At 36.3% G+C, this 19,555-nt stretch overlaps 1 protein-coding gene across 1 annotated transcript in view; it reads left to right on the forward strand.

Moving 5' to 3' along the window:
- The first annotated feature begins 2,981 nt into the window (after window positions 1–2,981).
- Window positions 2,982–19,555, forward strand: part of EFCAB13 (EF-hand calcium binding domain 13) — a 96,396-nt gene continuing 79,822 nt past the window's right edge. The window contains exons 1-5 of the mRNA XM_045985397.1: window positions 2,982–3,113; window positions 6,670–6,830; window positions 14,780–14,894; window positions 17,210–17,340; window positions 18,511–18,593. Of these exons, the coding sequence (XP_045841353.1) occupies window positions 3,084–3,113; window positions 6,670–6,830; window positions 14,780–14,894; window positions 17,210–17,340; window positions 18,511–18,593 (520 nt within the window). The 5' untranslated portion in view covers window positions 2,982–3,083. The remainder of the gene's footprint in view (window positions 3,114–6,669; window positions 6,831–14,779; window positions 14,895–17,209; window positions 17,341–18,510; window positions 18,594–19,555) is intronic.

Here is a 19,555-nt window from a genome sequence, read left to right on the forward strand (position 1 = left end):
TAAATCTAGATCTCTGCCTCACTGCAAGCATTTCTACATTGAACATAGAGAAAAAACACAACCATGCTGACTGTTTTCCCTTTAAATTCATGATCACTTCTTCAAGGGGCCCTGATGCTGTCCAGCAACCGTATCAAGTATCCCTGGGCTATTAATTCTTCCATTCTCCTAGAGGGCTGTTTTATAACAATACCTCTGTCCTCAAACATCTAGCATCTCTTTTCATGTCCTTCATCTCTTCTGTTTGTCTCCTATTTATCTCCCTTACTGTCTCCTGAACTCACTCCAAGAACATTATCTCCTTACCATGCTACCCAAATAGCTTCTACTGTTGGTGTCCTCCATGTTGGAAAACCTAATCAGTCATTCAGTACTCATTTACTTGACCTAACGGCAGCATTTCTCACAGTTCATTAGTCATTCTTCTTTTGAGTAATTTTTTTTTCACTTGGCTTTTAGGAATCTAGACTCACTTGATTTTCCTCCTTGTAGCAACTAGAGTGGTTTTTTCAGAAAGGACTTTAGATCATGTCATAGCTCTGCTCAAGACACTCCAGTGATTTCCCACCTCAGAGCACAAGCCAAAGTTCTTAAAATGATCTAGGGGCCCTCTATATCTGCCTTCCTCTCTTGATCCCCCCTGCTCTCCTCTCCTCCTTTCACTTTGCTTTCTCTGCTTCAGCTTTGTGGGCCTACCCACTGTTGCTTGAACAGTGAAGCTCCTTCTTACTTCCAAGTCTTTGTACTTGCTTTTATCTGGCTGAAATGCTTTCCCCTAATATATTCATTGGCTTCCTACTTTAATTCTTTCAGGTCTATAATTAAAGTCTCCCTCTCAGTAAAGTCTCCCTTGGCTACTCTGTCTGTTCCTGCATCTTTTCCCGAACACTATACTTCATATTCTTCTCTCCTACTTTACGTTTTTTCTTTTAATACTTATCACAGAAGAAATACTACATATTTTATTTATTTGTCGATTTTATTGTCTCTCTTTGACAAGAATGTAAGCTCCATGAGGGCAGGATTTATTTCTTCCCATTTTTACTGCTGTATCCCCAGATCCAGGAGGATAGCTCTTACTAGTACATAGCAGGCATACAATACATAAATGTTGAATTCATATGGATTAAATTTATATGAATTTCATAGATGGAGGGGTGAATGGATAGATGATTGGAAAAGGAGGGATACAGCTCTTTATTTCTCTTGGTTTGTCCTTGCAAGTTCAGATATGTGTCATAGATTGAGAGTTGAGAAACAATTCTCTTGTCAAATTTATGGAGAAGAGACTTCCTGTACTATTTTTTCTGTTAGATTGGAGAAGGTTGTGGTATATGGTGTGTGGTATCTGATTCATCCAGCAGATTAAAACATACTGACTTTTTGATAGGTCAATAAATTATGAACAATTCTTCCTTTCAAGGTAATTTAAATAAAGCTTACTCTGCTGACTTAAGTACTTTGAGGGGTGCCTAGGTGGCTCTGTTGGGTAAGCATCTGTGTTTGACTTAAGGTCATGATCCTGTGGCCGTGGGATTGAGTCCTCCATCAGTCTCCCTGCTTGGGTGGGGAGTTGGTTTCTCCCTCTGCCCCTCACTCCGGCTTGTGGTGCGCACTCTCTCTCTATCTCAAAACTAAGTAAATAAAATCTTAAAAAAAAAAAAATTAAGTACTTTGGTACCTTAAGAAACTGTGTAACTTAATACAGAGGAAATGTCTTCCTTCTTCCACTTCTCCCTCTCTTCCTCACTTTCTTCTTTCTTTCCTTCATTTATTATAAACAGATAGCATTGTGTTTGGTAGTGTGAGAAATAATCCAAAGAATGATAAGATACCCATCCATTTCTTTCAGTCCATTCATGAAACTTAGATTATAGTTGATATAAAAGATATATGTGATAAAAGTACAAGGCAAATGATTAATGCCAGTTGAATAGTGAAGACAGTAACAATGGTGAAGTTATACCAAGTAGTTTAGAGGTAAAGATTGAACTGGCTAGGAAAGATCTAGAAGAGGTTAGTTCAATGGATTGCTGGGGAAATCTGCATAGACATCTAATGTCTTCTGAAATGGATATTTGTCACATGGTTTCATTTTATTTTAATATGTTTTGAGTTCCAGGAATGTTGGACATATCACATTCAATAGTAATTAGGATAACTTTTCAGAAATAAGTGATTTTAAAGTGCTATCTCTATTAGAATATTAATACTTGCCATTAAATGTCACAGTATGAAAATGACAGGTCATTGCAACTAACAGTGTAATATAACTAGCAATGTAATAAATAGCACATCCAATGTGACTCACATGGGGGGTATAAAAATGTGAAAATTGGGGAATTTCTAGATGCTTGGTATGTGATGTGGAAGTCTGGTTGAAAACAAGCAAGCCAAGGCATCTTTTGTTTGCAATACCGTTTTTATGAGCAGCAGTATTACAGGGTGCTGAACACCATGGGGCTTGAGTTAGGCTGCCTAACTTCAAATTCTGACTCCACTATTTGTTGGCTGTAATCTTGTGCAACTTGGTCTGTCTTTATTTTCCTCATTGTAAAATAAGGGTAATAATTCCTTAAGAGATCTTTGTGAGGAATAAATGAAATAATTTATGTCAAAGTGTTTATCCTAATGTCTAGTACACAGTAAGCATTTAGTAACATTGGTGATTGCCGTCACGTTACTAGTTCTGCTTCTCTGGGTTTATCTGAATAAATAAATATAACCAGATTTTTCTGCTTTTTATGTCATTCAAATTTGGATTTCTCTATTTCTTCTTATACCACAAAAGGTAAAGTTAAGGGACTGGATGATCTCCTGTGAATTACAATCTACTAACTGTTTTTTTCTAGCTTTTGCACACATAACCTATTCCATATTATGCCGGGGGTGTTACAATACAAGGATAACTTCAGGTAGATAAATATAATTAAGTCTCTTAAACAGGCATATGACTTTTTCTTTCTTTCTTTCTTTTTTTTTTTTTTTTTTGGACAGGAAATCCTTTTGTGCTATTGGTCGTTCATACTTGTTCATCAAGGCCACTGAGTCCTCAAGGACAGAATTTACTGCTAAACCGAAAAATGGAAACTAAAGTACCTTTATTCTGCCAGGTATTTTTTAAAATAAAAACTCCTTTCTCTTCTTTTTTAAAAAAAAATTAGTTTACATTAAAAAATTATTTTACATTATCTAACATCCTTAACTAGTAAGCAGATTCATAGAGCAATATAATTAGGAGATCTTGCTTAACAACTAAGGTAACTTCTCAGGTCTTTTCATGGGCATATGCCGAAACTTCTCATCCCAGCCACCTATGTAGTGTCAAGAGATCTGAGGTGAATGATGAGAGTATTTGGGGGGATAGGAACTGGGATAATTTTTTCAGGAGAATAAAGGATTTAAACCTACGTGAGAGGTTGTAGATGACATAATTAATGATGTGGGAATCTAGACGGTAATATAAAAGATACCAGGTTTCTCTAGCCTTCTTATTTGTGATTCATGGGGTACTCTTATCCATTGGCCAGTATTGTATCAAACAAAAACCAACCTGAAGTTAGTAAGGAGAGACTTTATTCGAAAGGATTATTGTGAAAGGGAAAAGGGACTATTTATTGAAATAGCAGGAGGGGGTACTATTACAACAGGGAGAAGGCTGTGACCAGAAGATCTGCGAACATCTCAAGGGCTAGGCAAAAGAGCTTTTTTTTTTTTTTTTTTTTTTTTCCTTAATGGATAGGAGTCAACAAGGCTAGGAGGAACTGGATATGGGGAAGTGGAATGAACGAATGGCATGACTGGATAAATAGATCAGAGAGTATTTTAGGGGCCAGGAGGAAGGAGAGAAGCTTAACCAATTTTGGCTTATAAACATTTTTTTCTGATTAGTCAGTAGGATTAAACATTTTGACTCATCATGCATGAGTCAAAGAAAGGGAATTTTGGCTTTGTCATAGGTAAACAAGGGGATCATCTGTGAGTTTTATCTAAAGTATATGAGGAAGGGTGGTTCTTTGCAATAAACCATTTTTCAGAAGACAAAAGGGTGAGGGGATTCCTTTAATTTTCACTGTTTTCTGGAAGCATAGGACTCAGGTAGAACTCAGTGTTGTCCAGTGAGAGTCTTACCCTTTTAAATTTATGCTTTTAATGGATCTGGTGCCACCAGGTAAGACATGTACCTATACTATAATCCAAAACAAAACAACCCCCCCCCCCCCAGGCTTCTTGCTAAGTACCAAGGTTTGTGATATACATATTAACCTGTTCCACCTTTTTGTACCTAATTCTTTGTTGATTGGGCTCTCATAACCTGATTTTGAAGGTGAATTCTTAAAATAATTAACAATATTAACATATCATACCAGTTTGTCTTCTGTAGGCTATATAGTTTATACTTCTTACATCTTTAATTAACCATAGAGTTTCAGAAGTTGTTTCATTTTCTCTATCATCAAAGTTTCTGTTCACTATTTGACCGCTTTTGTTCATCTGGTCTTTGATGACAGGTTTTTTGCCTCTCTTTTTACATCTTCCTCTTTTTAGTTTCCTCGTTTTTGTTTTGAGTCATTTTTCTCAATGCCTCTAGGAAACTTTTCATCGTTCCTAATAAACACCTCGTTAAGGCAGCAAATCAGATTGCCTTTTATGTAGCAAGTTGTTAAAGGTGTGCCTCTGTTGTAAGACAAATATATGCAGACTAAAAAGTCACTGAAGTAGTTCCCTTCATTTCCATTTTATGCAGAAATAGAAGTTCTCTAAACTCCTTTGGTGATCTGCTTTATAAATTGCCTGTGTTAATTTTTCAAGGGTTAAGAACTAATAGACCTTTGATCAACTAGTTGCATTCCAGTTGTTTTAAGCAAACAGCCAGATTTCAAAAGAGTTTATTTCTAACTTCATTCTTCTTTTTCTAACATGTTCATTGCTTCTAGGCTCTAGTTTCTTTTTTGTTGGGGGACCTATCTATTTAGAGGTAATATAGCTGCTTCTTTTTTTTTCTCAATAGATGTTATTTTTTTCAAGCTGTTTTAGATTCACAGCAAAATTGAGTGGAGAGTCCCCATACGCCCCCTGCCCCTATGCTTTTGCAGCCTCCTCCAGTATCAATATTCTACACCACAGTGGTACTTTTGTTACAGTGAACCTACCCTGGCATATCATTTTCACCCAAAGTCCATAGTTTACATTGGGATTGTGTTGTGCATTCTATGAATTTGGACAGATGTATAATGATATGTTGCCATTATTATAATATCATATAGAACAGTTTCACTGCCCTATGTATCTTCTGTGCTCTGCTTATTCAACTTTCCCCACCCCTCCTGACCACAGGCAACCACTGGTCTTTTTAGTCCGCGTAGTTTTGCCTTTTCAGAGTGTCATATAGTTTGAATTATACAGCACGCCGTCTTGACAGTTGGGCTTCTCTCACTTAGTGATACGCATTTAAGGTTTCTCCACATCTTTTCATGGTTTGACAGCTCATTTCCAGTGCCAAATAGTGTTCCATTTCCTAGATGTACCACAGTTCATTTATCCATTCATCTACTGAATGGATACAAAAATCATTTTGCTTATTTCAAAGTTTTGGCAATTAGGAATAAGGCTGCTATAAACATCTGTGTGCAGGTTTTTGTGTGCGTATAGGTTTTCAACTCCTTTGGGTAAATACCAGTAAGTGCAATTGCTGCAACATATGGTAAGAGTATGTTTAGTTTTGTAGGAGACTACCTAACTGTTTTTCTCAGTGCTTGTACCATTTTGCATTCCCACCAGCAATGGATGAGAGTTCCTCTTGCTCCACATCCCTGCCAGCATTTGGCTTTGTCAGTATTTTGGATTTGGGCCATTCTAATAGATATAAAGGTATCCTGATGTTTTAATTTGCAATTCCCTAATGACATGATGCCAAGCATCTCTTCATGTGTTTATTTGCTATCTGTACATCATCTTTGGTAAGGAGTCTATTAAGATCTTTTGCCCTTTTTTTTTTTTTTTTTTTTTGAGAGAGAGCATGTGCCATTGGGGGCAGGAGCAGAAGGAGATGAAGAGAGAGAATTCCAAGCAGGCTCCGTGCCCAGGATGGAGCCTGTTGTGGGGCTCAGTCTCATGACCCAAAAATCATGACCTGAGCTGAAACCAAGAGTTGGGTGCATAACCAAGTGAACCACCCAGGCGCCTCAATCTTTTGCCTATTTTTAATTTGGGTTGTGCTTTTTCTTATTATTAAGAGTTCTTTGTATATTTTTGAATATACAAAAAAATACAGCCCATTGTCAGATATATCTTTTGTAAATATTTATTCTCTGTCTGTGCCTTGTCCTGTCATACACTTGAGAGGCTTTCATGGAGCAGAAATTTTTAATTTAATGAAGTAAGCTTAAAGATGCCTTAAGAACTAGATTCAACAACTGTTAAATACATTCATGAATGCTGGACGTTTTATAGCTGCATAATGCACTGAAGATAGTTGGTGGCATTTAGAATTTGTACCTAATCTGGCCTAATGCACTAATAATTAAATCCTTTTTAATAAAATTCTGTTTGGTAGCATCATTTTAGAGAAAATGTTGATCTACAATAATTATTTGACCCAGAATGTCATATTTAATTTATATGTGGAAAGAGATCCATAGTTGACTATGGATCTTGGTTGCTCCCCAGGCAGAAGAAAATATCAGTTTATCAGATCATGGCTATAATTCATTTGCAACCAACTTGTCATCAAGACATACTGATAACAAGAAAGACGTCAAGTTTTCTAAAGCAACGCAGAAGAGAATTTCGCATGAAATTAGAGATTTGAGACTAGAACACAAAAAAATGTAAGTTAAACTTGAAGTTAGTTGAATTATACTTCTGTAAGTTTCAGAGAATAAAAAATGTAGCTATAAGTTCTCCTAATGTACTAAAATTAGAGGATCATGCATATTTGTGGCCATTCTTTCAGAAGGATAGTTTTAATTCCTAGGTAGCCATTCTCTTCATTTTTTCTCACTTCTCTCACAACTTTGTGGAAACCTATAAGCCATCATAGATTTCCTGTTATAGGAGAGCAATTATCCATATGTCTGAAAATTTGTCTTTAAGTAATATATTTAAATGTACTGTGTGATAACATATGTTTATATTGGGAAATAAATGCCACCTTTTACTCGTTTCACATATTTACCTTATTTATTTATTTATTTTTGGTGAGAACATTTAAGTTCTACTCTCTTAGCAAATTTCAGTTATGTAATGCAGTATCATCAACTATAGTCATCATGTTATACATTAGACCCACAGACCTTATTTATCTTTTAGCTGAAGGTTTGTAACCTTTTACCAGCCTTTCCCTATTTTTATTTACCATACCCCCAGCCCCTGGAAACCACCATTCTACTCTCTATATCTGTGAATTCGGGTTTTTTTATAAAAAAATATTTGAGGGACGCCTGGGTGGTTCAGTTGGTTAAGCGGCTGCCTTCGGCTCAGGTCATGATCCCAGCGTCCTGGGATCGAGTCCCACATCGGGCTCCTTGCTCGGCAGGGAGCCTGCTTTGCCCTCTGCCTCTGCCTGCAACTCTGTCTGCCTGTGCTTGCTCTCTCTCTCTCTAATAAATAAATAAAATCTTTAAAAAAAAATATTTGAGAGAGAGAGCATGAGTGAGAAAGCATGAGCAAGAGAGCATGAGCAAGGGGGAGGGGCAGCAGGAGAGGGAGAAACAGGCTCCCTGCAGAGCATCCAGTAGCCCAGTACTGGACTCAATACCAGGATTCCATCCCAGGACCTTGGGATCATGACCTGAGCTGAAGGCAGGAGCTTAACTGACTGAGCCACCCAGGTGCCCCTGAATTTGGCTTTTAATAGATTCCACATGTAAATGAGATCATCCAGTATTTGCCTTTCTCTTTCTGACTTATTTTACTTTACATAATGCCCTCAGGTCCATCCACGTTGTCACAAATGGCAGGATTTCTTTCTTTCTCATGGCTGGGTAAATTCCAGTTGTGTGTGTGTGTGTATGAGAGAGAGAGTGATATCACATCTTTAACCATTTATTTGTTGATGGACATTTAGATTGTTTCAGTATTTTGGCCATTATGAATAATGCTACAGTGAACATGGGAGTGTAGTATCTCTTTGAGATCCTGTTTTCATTATTTTTGGACATATACCCAGAAGTGGAGTTGCTGGATCATATTGTAGTTACATTTTAAATTTTTTGAGGAAACTCAACAGTTTTTCATAGTTGCTGCACCAATTTACATTCCCCCCAGCAATAAATAGGTACTTCCTTTTATCTACATGTTGCCAATACTTGTTTTTTCTTGAAAATAGCCATCCTAACAGGTGTGAGGTGATATCCCATTGTGGCTTTGATTTGCATTTTCTTGATGAGTGATGTTGAGCACCTTTTCATGTACCTGCTGGCCATTTGTATATCTTTTTTGGAAAAGTGTCTATTCAAGTCCTTTTTAAAGTGGATTATTTGTTCATTTGCTATTGAGTTGCATGAATTCCTTGTGTATTTTGAAAATTAATTAGATATGTGGTTTTGCAAATATTTTCTTTCATTCTGTAGGCTGTCTTTTCATTTTGCCAATGGTTTCCTTTGCTGTGTGGAAACTTTTTTAGTTTGATATTGTCCCATTTGTTTATTTTTGCTTTTGTTGCCCTTGCTTTTGGTATCAAATCCAAAAAATTATTGCCAAGACCAATGTCAAAGAGCTTACTGCCTATGTTCTAGAAGGGTTGCTCTTTCTTTCTCAAGATTGCTATTGTTCTTTGAGGTCTTCTGTGATTCTATACAAATTTTAGGAATATTTGTTCTATTTCTGTGAAAAATGCCACTGGAATTTGGATAGGAATTGCACTGATTCTATAGATTACTTTGGGTAATATGGACATTTTAACAATATTAACTCTTCCAATCCACAAACACAGAATATCCTGCCACTTAATTTGTGTCTTTTTTATTTTTTTTTAATTAATATTTTATAGTTTTCAGTGTCCGGATCTTTCACCTCCTTAGTTAAATCTATTTCTAAGTATTTAATTTCTGATGATTTTGTAAATGGGATTGTTTTCTTAATTTCTATTTCTGATGATTTGTTGTTAGTTTATAGAAATTTCTGCAACTGATTTTTGTATATTGATTTTGTATCCTGCAACTTTACTGAATTTATTAGTTCTAACAGTTTTTTTTTTTTTTTTAAGATTTTGTTTATTTATTTGACAGAGAGACACAGAGAGAGAGGGAACACAGGCAGGGGGAGTAAGAGAGGGAGAAGCAGACTTCCTGCTGAGCAAGGGACCCTGATGCAGGGCTCTATCCCAGGACTCCAGGATCATGACCCGCGCCAAAGACAGATGCTTAACGACTGAGCCACCCAGGTGCCCCAGTTCTAACAGTTTTTTGATAGAGTCTTTAAGGTTTTCTGTATAAAAGATCATGTTTGGACATAGAGACAGTTTAACTTCTTCCTTTCCAATTTGAATGCCTTTTATTTCTTTTACTTGCCTAATTGCTCTCACTAGGATTTCAATACTATGTTGAAGAAAAGTGGTGAGAGTGGGTACCTTTCTTTTGTTCCTGATCTTACAGGGAAAGCTTTCAGTTTTTGACTGTTTAGTATGATATTAGCTCTGGCTTGTCATATTTATCCTTTATTGTGTTGATGTATATTCCTTCTATACCCACTTTGCTAGGATCTCTTATCATGAAAGAAAATTGAATTTTATCATTGTTTTTTCTGTATCTTTTGAGATGATCATATGATTTTTATCCTTCATTTTGTTAATGTGGTTATTTGGAAAAACCTCAGTTCTCCTATGTTTCTCCTTTACTATCATACTACCACCATATTCATAACACTTCTGACACCCAGATGTGTGGTATCCCACACCAAGCCATTCTGTGACACCAGTTGGATGTCCTGCAATTTGACTCAATTCTAATACTATCTACCTAGAGATAGCATCAGATCTCACAGGTTAGTGGCTCAGTCACATGAGACTGCCCTCCCCACAACATGCACTTTATATGCCAATCTCAAGTAGTAAGTTCTCAGGTTCCCCACAACTTTTGCTGGATTTAGATACAAATCAGAGGTTCCCATGACCCTTCTTTGAGTTTAATTAATTGCTAGAACAGCTCACAGAACTCAGGGAAACACTCATGTTTACCAGTTTAGTAAAGGATATGACAGAGTATACAGGTGAATAGCCAGATGAAGGTATACACAAAGTGAGATTTAGGAGAGTCCCAAGCACAGGAGCTCCTGTCCTCATGGAGTTGGGGTGTGTCACCCGCCCAGTTTGTGGATGTATTCACCAACCTAGGATCTCTCCGGAGAGGGGAGAAGAGCCAGAAATGGAATTAACAATTGATCGTGCCTACGTGAGGAAGCCTCCATAAAAATCTCAGCAGTATGAGATTCAGAGATCTTCCTGCTTGGTGTAAACATCCACATACCAGGAGGGCGATGTACTCTAACTCCAGAAGAATAGAAGCTCCTATGCTGAGATCCTCCCAGATTTTGCCATATATATCTCTTCATCTGACTTTATCTGTATCTTCTATCATATATGTAAAATAAATTCGTTAACATAAGTAACTATTTTTCTGAGTTCTGCGAGCTCTTCTGGAAAAGTAATCAAATCCGAGGTGGGACTTGTAGTAGGAATCTCTGATTTATAATTTATCAATCAGTTGTGACTCCACAAGTAGGTTGGGGACTGTCTTGTGGGACTGAGCCCTTAACCTGTGGGATCTGACAGTATATTCAGGTAGATAGCGTCAGAATGGAGTTAATTTGTAGGACACCCAGCTGATGTGGCAGAGAATTGCTTCATGGAATGGGGGGGACCTCACACATCCAGTGTCAGAAGTGTTGTGAGTATGGTAGTAATGTGAGAGTAAAAGAGAAACACAGAGGAACGGGTTTCCCTGTACTGTGCTGTATCACATTTACTAATTAGCCTATGTTGAGCCATACTTGAATCCCAGAAATAAATCCCACTAGATCATTAATGTACTGTTGATTTGGTTTGCCAGTATTTTGTTGAGAATTTTTGCATCTATGTTTATCAGGGATATTGGGCTGTAGTTTTCCTTTCTTGTAGTGTCCTTTTCTGGCTTTGCTATGCTGAGGCTTATGCTGGCTTCATAAAATGAGTTTGGAAGTGTTCTTTCCTCTTCAATTTTTGGGAAGAGTTTGAGATTTGGCATTAATTCTTTAAATATTTAGTAGAATTCACCAGTGAAGCCTTCCTGGATTTTCTTTGTTAGGAGGTTTTTGATTACTGATTCTATCTCCTTACTAATAATTAGTCTTTTCAGATTTTCTGTTTCTTCATGTTTCATTCTTACATGTTTCTAGAAACTTAGAAATTTATATATTTCTTCTAGGTTATCTAATTTGCTGGCATATAATTATTCATAGTAGTTTCTTATGATGTTTAGTATTTCTGTTATCAGTTGAATGTCTCCTCTTTATTTCTGATTTTATTTATTTGAGTCTTCTCTTTTTTTCTTAGTCTAGTAAGATTTGTTAATCATGGTTATCTTTTTAAAAAACAAGCTCTTAGCTTCTTTGATCTTTTCTACTGTCTTTTTAGTTTCACTTGTTTAGGCTCTAATCTTTGTTATTTCCTTTCTTCTATTAACGCTGGGCTTAATTTTTTTTCTTTCTTCCAGTTCCTTGAGGTATAAAATTAGGCTGTTTATTTGAGATCTTTATTTTTTCCTTATATAGGCATTTATCTCTATAAATGTTTCTCTTAGAACAGCTTTTGCTGCATCCAGTAAGTTTTGGTATGTCATGTTTTTATTTACTTTGTCTCCAGATGTTTTTTATTTCTCTTTTGATTTTCTCTTTGACCCATTGGTTGTTCAGGAACATGTTTAATCTCTACATATGTGTTTTTTCCCAGTTTTTTTCTTGTTATTAACTTATTATTTTATACCTTTGTGACCAGAAAAGATGTTTGATATGATTTCAGTCTTCTTAAGGTTTTAAAGACTTGTTTTGGGGTGCCTGGGTGGCTCAGTGGGTTAAAGCCTCTGCATGGCTCAGATCATGATCTCGGGGTCCTGGGATCAAGCCCCGCATCGGGCTCTCTGCTCAGCGGGGAGCCTGCTTCCTTTCTCTCTCTCTGCCTGCCTTTCTGCCTATTTGTGATCTCTGTCAAATAAATAAAATCTTAAAAAAAAAGACTTGTGGTGTAACAAATGATCTATTTTAGAGAATTTTGCATATATGCTTGAGAAGAATGTGTGTTCTGCTGCTGTTGGATAGAGTGTTCTCTATATGTTTGTCCCTATAGGTCCATCTGGTTGATGGTGTAGTTGGGATCCAATGTTTCCCTTTGTCTTTCTGTCTTGTTGATCTATTCATTGTTGAAAGTGGGGTATTGAAGTGTCTCTTAGTATTGCTGCATTGCTGTCTGTTTCTCTCTTCAGACCTATTAATAACCAGTTTTATATATTTCGGTGCTATTATGTTGGATGTATAAATATTATTGCTATACCCTTTTGATTAATTCATCCTTTTATCATAATATAATGACTCTTGTTTGTCTCTTGTTACAGTTTTTGGCTTAAAAACATGTATTGAAATTTATTTTGTCTAAAGTAAATATAGCTACCCCTGTGCTCTTTTGGTTTCCATTTGCATGGAATATATTTTTCTATCTCTTCTCTTTCAGTCTATACTTGTCCTTAAAGCTGAAGTGATCCTCTGGGAGGCAGCATATATTTGGGTCTTTTTTTTTTCTTTTAGTCTATTCAGTCACTCTATGTCTTTTGATTGAAGAATTTAGTCCATTTATATTTAAGATAACTATTGATAGGTGTGAACTTACTATTGTCATTTTGATTGTTTTCTGGCTGTTTTATTAATTTCTTTGTTCCTTTCTCTTGCTCTCTTCCTTTGTGATTTGGTAATTTTTCTCTAGTGATATACTTAAAAATTTTTCTTTTTTTAAATTTTAAGTAATCTCTACACCCAATGTGGGTATTGAATTTACAACCCCGAGATCAAAAGTCACATGCTTTCTTATAAAGCCAATCTAGTATAATGAATTCCTTTCACTGTTTCTTTGGTCTGTAAAACTCTTTGTCTGTTTTTCCATTTTGTAGGACAACTTTGTGAGGTGGTGTATTCTTGGTTGGCAGGTTTTTTTTTTTCTCCTAGAACTTTGAATATATCACACCATTCCTTTCTGGTCTGCAGGTTTCTGCTGACAAATCTGCTGATAGTCTCATGGGGATTCTCACTATTCCTTTGTGTTAGATGACAAAAGGCAAGGAAGGAATGGGAGGTGGTAGAGTGTTCCTTTACTTTCTTTTATTAACAGTGTATAAAATAGGTTAACACCGGGACACACAGTGCCCTAGAGGAAGTGCATGTCTGGGAAAGGAAATGTACAGATGAGCCTGGAGCATCTGGTGCTACAGAAATAAGGAAACTAACAAAGACTCCTATCAGGGATGCATCAAAAGGACTCAAGAGCCTACTTGAAGAGACTGCCACCATACATGTGACAATTAGGGTATCAATAGGGTAATAATTACAAGGAAGTAAGATGAATTTAATATATGTAAATCCAAGTGTACAAAATAGTATAAAAATTATTTTGTCACTATTGGAGGTTACAAGTGACCCAAGTCATTGTTATGAAAAGTGGTAAATAAAGGGAAAGAATAAAGTAATTATCCCACCTTTCTATACGAACTATACCACTGAGTAACCAAATAGTACCCAAGAGGAAGTTTTTCTTTATAGAAATATCTAATGAGTGAAGAAAGAATGATAGATTTAGGTATAAATATTTTATTAGTCCCTGATGATTTGCTGAGTCTAGTTATTATGTATAAGTATAGCAGCTAATACCACAATTAGAGAACCACTTGTATATTATATACCTCCCAGTGGAAAACACCAGCATCTGTATGGTGGTTTTGCTGAAAAAGCAAATAAAAACTATGAATTCAATTACATCTTTAAAATCCTACAACCGGGGATGCCTGGTGGCTTCATCAATTAAATGTCTGCCTTTGGCTCTGGTCTTGATCCCACACGGGGCTCCTTACTCAGAGGGAAGCTTGCTTCTCCCTCTGCCTGCCACTCCCCGTCTGTGCACGTGTGCGCACACGCTCTCTCTCTCTCTCTCTCTGTGAGAAATAAAATCTTAAAAAAAAAAATTCTACAACCCTGGTAATATAATTAGCAAAATCCAGACTGGGAAATCTATAAGACAAATTGCCTGGGAATGATGATCATGATGATGGTAAAAGACATGTTAGGAGAACCTATAGATAAATGGAGATTTAAAAGACACATCAACAAACTATAATGGGGACCTTATTGAATACTGATGCAAAGTGTTAAAAATTTTTGACATTTATGAAACAGTTGGAAATTTGAACACTGACTGTGTTTGGTAATATTAAGAAATTATTGTTAGTTTTTTGGGTGTCATCATTGTGTTCCAGATATAATTTTGAAAGAAAAAACACCTTTTAGAAATTCATACTAAAATTTTTTCACATGAAATAGTATAATGTTGGAATTTGCTTCAAAATAATAAGAAATAGGAGGAGGGAAGTGGATATGGATGAAATAAGATTGCCCATTATTGAAGCTGGGTGATGGGTACTTGGGAAGATCATCACATTACTCTACTTTTGTATATGTTTGGAAAGTTCTGCAAATAAAAGATGAAAAACAAAAAGTAATAAAAAAAAGTAATTCAGGAATAACCCCATTTTTATGTGCATTTTAGGAATGCAACATCAATATTTCTATGTGGAGAAGAAAAATTCTCTGATTTTTTGGGAGAAGAAAATGTTAAGAGAAAGAAAACTTTACAAGGACAATTGCATACTAAAAGAACTGAGGTAAATTAATGATCTGGAAATATTTATTTTACTTTTGAGTGTTGCTTTTTGGCTTTCAAACATTACATCACATTTTAGTTCAAGTATTGAAATGTCACAATCTGAAATACTTCCTCTTCCTCCTCTTCTTCCTTCCACTCCTCTCCCTTTTCCCCCTTTTCTTCTTCTTCCTTCTTTTTTTTAATATAGCAAAGAACGCTTTCCCCCCTTTTCCTCCATTAGACTTTCATTTTTATGAAATAAAGGTGCTCTCTGTGCTCTCTGTTAATACTTCTGCTATTATAACAATGACCCTAGGCATTCCTTGGCTGTGGCATCATAAATTCAGTCCTGGCCTCCATCTTGCTCTGTGTACACAGGTCTTCTCACCTGTGTTTGTATCCTAGGTCTTGTTCTACTTTTATAAACACATCATTGTAGATCTCATTTTGAGATCCTTGACTTTGTTCCATCTGCAAAGACCTTTTACCAAATAAAGTCACGTATATAGGTTCTAAGGATTAGGATATGGGCATATCTTTTTGTGGGGCTGCCATTCAATCTACTACATTCACTATATGATGTACTTAGATACACTCTCTTTTGTCTGGATAATTTCTCCCATCTGTTTTCTAGTTTTTCTTTCTCTAGCTGAGTCTAATCTGCAGTTTAACCTGTCTATTGAGATTTTAATTTCATTGCTTATATTTTTTACTTCTAGAAATTTTATTTATTATTTTTTAAAAACCTGTCTTCTGTCATGTTCTTTGTTCATGTTCCATAGTTGTTTCAAGATTGATATCTGATAAACCTAATATAAAGTCCTTGGGGGATCTAAATCTGCTGTTTATTGCTTTGTCTAATTCTCACTCGTTAACTTATATCCTATATATCAAACTATATATTTGATCTAAGTCTGTCGGAGTCTCATGATGACTCTGGATTTAGAGTATTCTCTTCCAGGAGAATTTGAATTCACTCCTGCCCTGCACTTCAGAGGTGTTACAAACACGGAACCACTTTAAATGAATTTTTGGTTTCGGTTTTCCTAGCCCATGTATTTAGTGTAGATTTGAGTTCTGTACTCATGTGTGAGTAGACTGTAGCTATAACTAATCGAGAAGAGTACTCTCTCTTTTCTCTCTCTCTCTTTTTCCAGCCAAGAGCTGAGACAAAGACAGATTTTACTCTGCATACTTCTGTTTGGGATAAACTGTTTTGTTTTTGTTTTGCGATTTCCGCCCCCAGCCTATTCTTGCTGGTAACATTGCCTTTTGAAAATTTTGGTTCTATGTGGGATCTCAGTACCAATTCTTACCAATCTTATATGTCTTCATAGTCTTCCTTCTACATCCTGCATGGTCTTTAAAAGACAAGGCTCTAGATTTCTTGTAAAATTGAAGACAACCTACTATTCTAGTCCTCATTTTCTAAAATGACGCTTTTCTATCCATCTAGCTACTTGCCACTTTTGAATCGTGTTTATACATACATACATACATACATTAAGTAGATCATTTTCTCAATCATAAGGATAATTTAAAGCATAACTACCAGGCGCCTGGCTGGCTAGTGGGTTAAGCCTCTGCCTTCGGCTCAGGTCATGATCTCAGGGTCCTGGGATCGAGCCCCACATCCGGCAGGCGGGCGGTGGGGGGTGTGTCTCTGCTCAGCAGGGAGCTTACTTTCCCCCTCTCTCTCTCTGCCTATTTGTGATGTCTGTCTGTCAAATAAATAAATAAAATCTTTTTTTAAAAAAGCACTACTACCTATGTTATTTGGTGGTTTGTTTTGTTTTGTTTTGTTTTTAAGATTTCTTATTTGTGTGTGAGACAGAGAGAAAAAGCAGGGGGAGCAGCAGGCAGAGGGAGAACCAGGCTCCTTGCTGAGCAAGGAGGCTGATGTGGGATTTGATCCCAGGACCCCAGGGCATCATGACCTGAGCCAAAGACAGACGCTTAACCGACTGAGCCACCCAGGCATCCCACTACCTGTATTATTTAAATAACTGTTTTGCTCATATAGTCAGAGCCTATATGTATAGTCTAGAATTTGGTGGTCTTGTCTTTACCATAGATTTGCCCTGCTTTGTAAAATCTGTTATTATAAATTGACACAATATTAATGTTAATTAGGAGATGATTTAGTTGCATGCTTAGAAAAATGTGGCTTTGCAAAAAAATATTGTATAGTTTATTTCAAATTTTAGTATATATAAACTAATTTCCTTATGAAAAGCAATTTTACATCAATGAGGAGCTTAGATATGATACGAGGAGCCTACCTTTTAAGAAGTTTGTGATTTCAGACATCAACATTCTTGTATTTGGCTCTAGATTGCCTCTTCCTCAGTGAAGCTGTCAAAGGAGAACATGACTAAGAAAGAAAACTCTTTATTCAAGTTGCCGAATCAGTACAGCGTTCAGAAGACTTTACCACCTCTTTGTACACCTTCCTCAATTATTCGGTATTTAAGTCATTGTATTTTTTTTTACCCTAAATATTGCATTCAGATTTAGGGATTTTTCTTTTTTGGAATCATCTATCTTTTCTACATAAAGTATGCAAAATTGTTTGTGCAAACTAAGACTATGCTGTTAGGAAGGGTGATGTAGAGCTGAGCCCACTGTATACAGAAATGAGAGACTTGGACTTGAGTCCTTATTGACCTTACAACCTTAAGCTAAGACCTTAAAGAGTCTTAGCTTAGACTCTTTATAATTCACTTTGTATCTCTGGGCCTCAGTTTCCACATCTGTGCAAGAATCTTGTACTAGATGGACTCTTGAGATTTCTTCTAACACTAGCATTTTATGATTTCAATTATATATGCATTATGGGATTAGATAAATCATCTTCTCAAAATGTTTTTACTGACAAGTTGTGGAATCTGGGATTCTTTTCTATTTAAAGATATTCCTGTTTTTCCTTACTATAATAACTCTGAAAATTTGCTGCGACTTGAATTAAGAGTAACAGCCAAATGACTGTGGGTGGTGGGTACTTCTCACTGACTCGGGTAAATTTTGCTCCATAGAGCACCTAAAAGCAGCAAGGGGGGATTCTGGGATGAAGAATATATAATTCACTATCACTTGGATAGTTCTTTTAGAAATGTTTTTATGAAAAGCAATTTTACATCAATGAGGAGCTTAGATATGATACGAGGAGCCTATCCAGTAAGACACTGGAGACTCTTTTTTTTTTTTTATCTATTTTTTTAAACATATATCACTTTATTTTTCTTTCTTTTCAGCATAACAGTGTTCATTGTTTTTGCACCACACCCAGTGCTCCATGCAACACGTGCCCTCACTAATACCCACCACCTTATTCCCCCAACCTCAACCCCGGCCCCTTCTAGACCCTCAGGTTGTTTTTCAGAGTCCATAGTGTCTCATGGTTCACCTCCCCTTCCAATTTCCCTCACCTCCCTTCTCCTCTCCATCTCCCCATGTCCTCCATGTTATTTGTTATGCGACACTGGAGACTCTTAAACCATTGATAGGTTTATTAATATTTTAATGGAAAAATGACATAAATATTGTGTGTGTGTGTGTGTGTGTGTGTGTATGTGTGCGTGCTCTGTTTTGCTTTGTTTTCGTGCTGCTTTCTAATGTGGCTGTTTCTTTGACAGGAAAAGGGAAATGATTTCTAGCCTCTACAAGACGTTATATAATGAAGTACCTCAAAGAAACTTATACTCACAAGAATTAAGTGGTAATAATAGGTTCTAGAATTTCTTGAATTAATTTCCTGATTGTGTGCTTAATAGAAATTGTTTCAGTGGTTAGTATATCTTTCTTTACTCCTAATGGCATATAATATCAATTAACATTGCATGATATGGCAAATGCTGTAGCCTGTGAGCAAGGCATAAGCATATTAAGTATTCATGAATATCTTCTGTCGTATTGATGAGATAGGCAAAATATAACATGTGCTTATTCTAGTTCAAATTATTTTGGAAAAAAGTCTGGTTATTACATCCAATGAATGTATTAGTGAGCATTGGAGTCACTGATTTTACTGGGATTTAGTCCTTGGTATCTTAATATTAAGAATCATAGTGCCCTTCACTTCTTGACATTGAATTCTTCCATATCTTGGGTCTCTCCTCTATATTTATGGAGTCATTTGGCATATTTTTCCTCTTATCTTAACTCTGGTCATCATATTAGGCACTTTTTAAAAGTAATCTCTATGCCCAATATGGGGCTCAGACTCATAACCTTAATATCAAGAGTTGCATGCTCTCATAACTGAGCCAGCCAGGCACCCCTGTATTAGACATCTTTTATCTCCCATTTTTATTGGGATACAACTAAGAATGAAGCACTGTGTATGTTTAAGATGTACAGTATATTGACCTGACTTACATATATTGTGAAATGATTACCACAATAGTTTAGTTAATATCCGTCATCTCGTATAGATACAGTTCTCCCTTGTGGGGAGAACTCTTAGGATTGTAAACATCCATGGCCTTCCCTATTTTCTCATTGGAGAAAATGCCCTTTCATGAGGCTAATCCCTTCATTCTTGATTTTCTTTCACTCAGTTTTCTTCTACTTCCTCAGGGACTATGTCAATTTTTTAAAAAGATTTATTTATTTATTTGAGAGAGAGAGAGAGAGCAGGGGGAGGGACAAAAGCAGAAGGAGAGAAAGAGAGAAAATCTC

The sequence above is a fragment of the Meles meles genome, chromosome 18 (assembly GCF_922984935.1).
Source record: "Meles meles chromosome 18, mMelMel3.1 paternal haplotype, whole genome shotgun sequence".
Taxonomy (NCBI): domain Eukaryota; kingdom Metazoa; phylum Chordata; class Mammalia; order Carnivora; family Mustelidae; genus Meles; species Meles meles.